The 4,568-nt window shown below is 65.6% G+C and overlaps 1 protein-coding gene across 1 annotated transcript; it reads right to left on the bottom strand.

Annotated features, from left to right (window-relative positions):
• Positions 1-408: 408 nt before the first annotated feature.
• On the bottom strand, positions 409-4,274 carry UNCX (UNC homeobox; the record flags this gene model as incomplete). The annotated part of the gene is made up of 3 exons (XM_082645335.1): positions 409-1,554; positions 3,585-3,760; positions 3,986-4,274. The coding sequence occupies 3 exons, from the start codon at positions 4,272-4,274 to the stop codon at positions 409-411; spliced, it is 1,611 nt and encodes a 536-aa protein (XP_082501461.1).
• Between the last annotated feature and the right edge of the window lie 294 nt (positions 4,275-4,568).

Genomic DNA, 4,568 nt, shown 5'->3' on the forward strand with positions numbered 1-4,568 from the left:
TGGGCACTCGGAAATTGGAAAAAAGTGGACCCGAAAGCTTGCGTTTGACCAGCTTTATTTATCAAAAATGGTACATATATAAATATTTTTAGACATTTTTGCATTTTACAAGGCTGAGGATTCTTGTTGTGAGTTTCTGTAGGGGTATGAATTTTTTTCTTTTTTCTTTTTTTTTTTTTTTTTGCTCCCTTGAGAGGAGGAGGGTCTCACCCCCAGTCCTGGGTTGCTGCCTAAGTCCGAATTGATACAGCGTTTTTTTTTTTAAAAATAAAAATAAAAGGAAGGAAACAGAAAAAAAGAGGAAAAAGCAGTGTTTCGAAGCCGATCACCTGATTTCGCTGTGTGAGTCGGAGCCTGAGCGAGCGGCCGGGGGCCGGCTGAGCGCCTCCCTCGGCCCCACCGCCGCCCTCAGTCCATGTCCACCTCCTCGCCATCGGGCGCGCTGGGTCCGGCTGCGGCGCCCGATTCGGGGGTTCCGCCAACGGCCGGCTCCGCAGCGGGGCTGGGAGCCCGCGGGCCGGGCCCAGGCGACAGCGCGAGCGGTGGCGGCGGCGGGGCCGCTGGGCAGGCGGCCCCCGCATCTGCGCAGTCCCTGCCGCCGCCCTCGGCCGCGGCCGCCGCCGCGTCCCGGAAAGGCGCTGGGGTCGGGGCCCCCGAGGAGGCGACGGCGTCAGGGCTGCGGCGCGCGAAGGCCGAGTCCGGAGCGCCGCCGGGCCCCGGGAAGGCCCCGAAGCTGGCCTGGGCGGGCGGCGCGGGTGGAGCGGCGGGAGCGGGCGGCGCGTCCTTGGGCGCGGGCTCGGGACCCGCGCCGCCCTTGAGCGCGGCCTGCGGCACCAAGAAGCCGAGCGGCTGCGTGATGGGGTAGAGCAGGAAGTGGCCCTTGCCGATGAGGGTCCGCGGCGCGCATGGCAGGCCGGGCGCGAAGTCCAGCCCCGCAGCGGCGGCCGCGTTGGCGGGGGGCGCTTTCCGGCGCGGCGGCGAGTCGGACAGCAAGCTCTCCACGCTGAACGGGCTGGCCTTGGGCGGGCCCGAGGCGCCGCGCTCGGCCGCCGCCGCCGCCCCGGGCGCACACGGGGTCGCGTCCTTGTCCGCGGGGCGGCCGAGCCGCGGCTGCGGGCCGGCGCCGCTTCTTTGGCTCGGGTAAAAGGCGGGATCGCAGGTGCCGGGAGCGGGCGGCTCGCCGGGCGGTGCGGGCGCAGCACCGGCGGCGCCGGCGGCGTGCGCGCCGGGGCCCTTGGCCACGGCGGCGGGCGGCGGCGGCTCGGGGGGCTCCGGGGACAGGCCGCCGCCGCCGCTGTCGCTGTCGGAGCTGGGCGCGCTGTGCAGGGACAGGCCTCCGGGCGAGTGCAAGTGGCGGCTCTGGCTCTTGAGCAGCTTCTTCTCGTGTTTGCGCTTCTTCTTCTCCATCTTCTCCAGTTCCTTGCGCGCGATCTCCTCCGGGTCCATCGGCTCGCCACTGCACGTGGTGGGATGGGAGTTGTGCGCCGGCCGCCCAGGGCCCTTCTTCGTGTTCTCCTTCTTCCTCCACTTGGCCCGGCGGTTTTGGAACCAGACCTAGAGCAGCCGGATAGGGGAAAGGAAGGCACGGTCAGGCGGCAGGCTTGCCGTGGGGGGCTTCGGGCCTCCCCACTCCCCCCAGAGAGGCCTGCACAACCTCGGCTCCGGCCAGGGGGCGGGAGCCGAGCCACGCGGCCCAGCCGACCCTGAGCTGGATTTTGGCACTCAAGCTGCAGGTTCCAAAGTGTTATCTTTTCCACCCAGAGGGAGGTAGATGGGGCCTCTCGGCCTGCTTCCCGCTCCAGCTTCTCACCTCGGGGAACTGGGAGTTGCCCCTTCGTTGGGCAGGGCCGGTCTGGCCCCTGACCGAGGGCGTCGGGTTCCTGGTCGGGAGGCAGAGGGCAGGGGGCCCCTCTTCGCCCCTCCTGGCTTCTCACAGCTTGTGTTCTAAGCAGCCCGCCTGGCCCGGCGCTGAACGTCTGGCCTGAGGACCAGGAGCGGCCGGGCTCAGCTGCCCTCCACACCTGTCTTCGGCTCCCTGGAGACTGAGTCAAAGCCCAGATTTTGGGGGTTCCCGTGAAGGGAAATCTGGGTGCTTTTTCCTCCAGAAGGGCCTGGGAAGCCGAACTTGGGGGGGAGAGCTTCAGCAGCCCCTTCCTCCCCTCCCCATTCAGAAAGCCTGCTTTCTGAAGGAAGGTTCCATGCCAGGGCACCAACACAGCCAGTTGTGCATGGCCTGGACCACGGAGGGGTCCGGCAGTCAGGGAAGCAAGAGGCCAGGGCCCGTCCTGCATCCTGCCGCCTCTCTGCAGGCCTCCTCCTGGGAGCCCCGCGGTTCTCCACGGCGGCAGCAGCCCTAGACCCTGGCCCCAGCACCCCACACACAGTCAAGTCCCGCTGAGCCCCAGGCACACGGCCCTTCTCAAAAGATCGCGATAATTCGAATTCTTTGTTCCGGCTGTGTAGAGACCGGCACAATAGCAGGCCCGCCTGCCTGGTCACCGGCACCCTTTTTTGGTGCCAAGGGGTGTGATGAGTGAAGTGGTAACCTCCCCAAGACTGTCTCTGCCCTTTCATTCTTTCTTTCTTTTTAAATACTTCTTTTTTGGTGTAAATTCCAGGCTGCCTTGTCACCCCGAATTTCTCATTATCATATTAGAGGAGAAATGAAGAGATCTTGAGTTCACTTAAAACACTTAGAACAAATTGGATAAGAGGATTTACAAACAGAAGAGCTCATGCGGGGAGGCCCAAACACAGGAGAGAACACCTTTTAGACAAAGCTACTGGCGCTAAGCAGGTGCCTTCCCAGCCTTAGCCTCCAAGCCCAGCGCCCACAGCTGTGGCCCACACCCCGCTGACCACCACACCGACCCGGAAAAAGATGTCTGTACTTTAGGGAAACATCTAATTATGCACGATTCATCTTGAATTTTCAATCCACCAAATTGACACTGTATTTTTAAAAAGAATACCGCCGGCAGTCTCGGAATAAAATCAAATTACGGGAGAAAAAAAAGATATAACCGATGGTGTTAAGGATTCAGACACCCTTTCCCCCCCACAATGTGTTAATTGTTTATGTCCGCCTCCCCTTCCTCAGCTGCCCCCTTCTGCAAAGCTCTGAATAAATACATGTTTTCGTGTGAATATTTTAGAGGTGAAAGTAAACAAACGCGCTAGCTGCAGGCTGGTGTGTGGAGCCCCCAGCCGGGGCCCGGAGTCGCGGGGTCTGCCTTCTCCCGGTCTCCTCCAGTCCGAGCCAGGCCGGTTCCTTCTGGCCGCTTCGCCCGCCCCAGCGCCTCGTTTCTCGCCGTCGCCCCGACCCACCACACAGCTCCCCGGTTCGGACGCAACAGCCGTTCTCCGGCCCCTCCCGAGCCGCCTCGGCTCCCTCCGGGATGCCCGCCTCCCTCTCCGCGGGGCGCCGAGCCCCGGGCCCCCCCCCACCTTCCGGCGGGCGTGCGCGCGGCGGGCTCTGACGGAGGCTGTGGTCTCCCACCTGGAAGCCGAGAACAAAGGCGGGCCGGGCCGCGCAGGCCGCCAGGCGGGATGCTGGCTCGCGGGACGCACAGGCGGGTCTTTACCTGAACTCGGGACTCAACCAGATCCAGGCGCAGCGCCAGCGCCTCGCGCATGAACACGTCGGGATAGTGGCTCTCGTTGAACGCCTTCTCCAGCTCCTCCAGCTGCCAGCCCGTGAAGTTGGTGCGGGTGCGCCGCCGCTTGCAGCCCGGGCTCTCCTTGTCCGGGTCCCCCGAGTCTGCGGGCACGCACAGGACGCCGCGCGGCTCAGCCCCGGGCCCGGCTGGAACGCGGCCACCCGCTTCTGTCCAGGCGCCACCGAGAGGAGAGGGCGGCGCGCGCCCTGAGCCGGGCGGAGGGCGGCGAGCGAGGAGGCCGTGGAGCCGCGGCCGCCCGCGACCCACTCCTCCGCCCGACGGGGCCCCCTGCCTCCCGCCGCCCCCTCCCCGCCCGCCGCGCCTACCTGACAGCTTGAAGGGCTGGCTATCGCCGCCGACCCCGCAGGCGGCCGGCAGCAGCGGCGTGGGGTTGACCACCGAGGCGGCGGCGGCGGCGGCGCACGAGCCGCTGAGCAGACCGTCGATGGAGAAGGGTACCGAGGCGGCGGCGGCGGCGGCGGCGGCCGACTGCAGCTGGTGGCCGGCCAGCTCGTACACGTGGTGGTGGCCCAGCGGGTAGGGGAAGCCCACCACGCCGCCCAGTGAGCCCCCGAACTGGGCATGCGGGTGCTCCAGGAGGCGGCCGTCCATCATCTCGCGCGGGGGGCCGGCGGGGCGCGGGGGCGCGGGCCGGGGCCGGGGCGGGCCAGCGGCGGGAGGCGCGGACGGCGGCGGCGGAGACAGGGACCCGGAGCCCTACACATGCTTCGCCCGCACTCCGGCGCTTTACTTTATCAACATCAAGCTCCCGATAATTAGCCGCGGCCCGGGGAATTTGGGACCAATAAGAAGCGCTAATCGGCTCTGACGTCAGAGGCGTGCTGGGTGCAAGGAAACGTTTTCCATATCGATTGCTAATTATACCTGACATGCACCTCAATAAACAGT

This window comes from Mesoplodon mirus, assembly GCF_964341445.2.
Source record: "Mesoplodon mirus genome assembly, chromosome: 15".
Lineage (NCBI taxonomy): Eukaryota > Metazoa > Chordata > Mammalia > Artiodactyla > Ziphiidae > Mesoplodon > Mesoplodon mirus.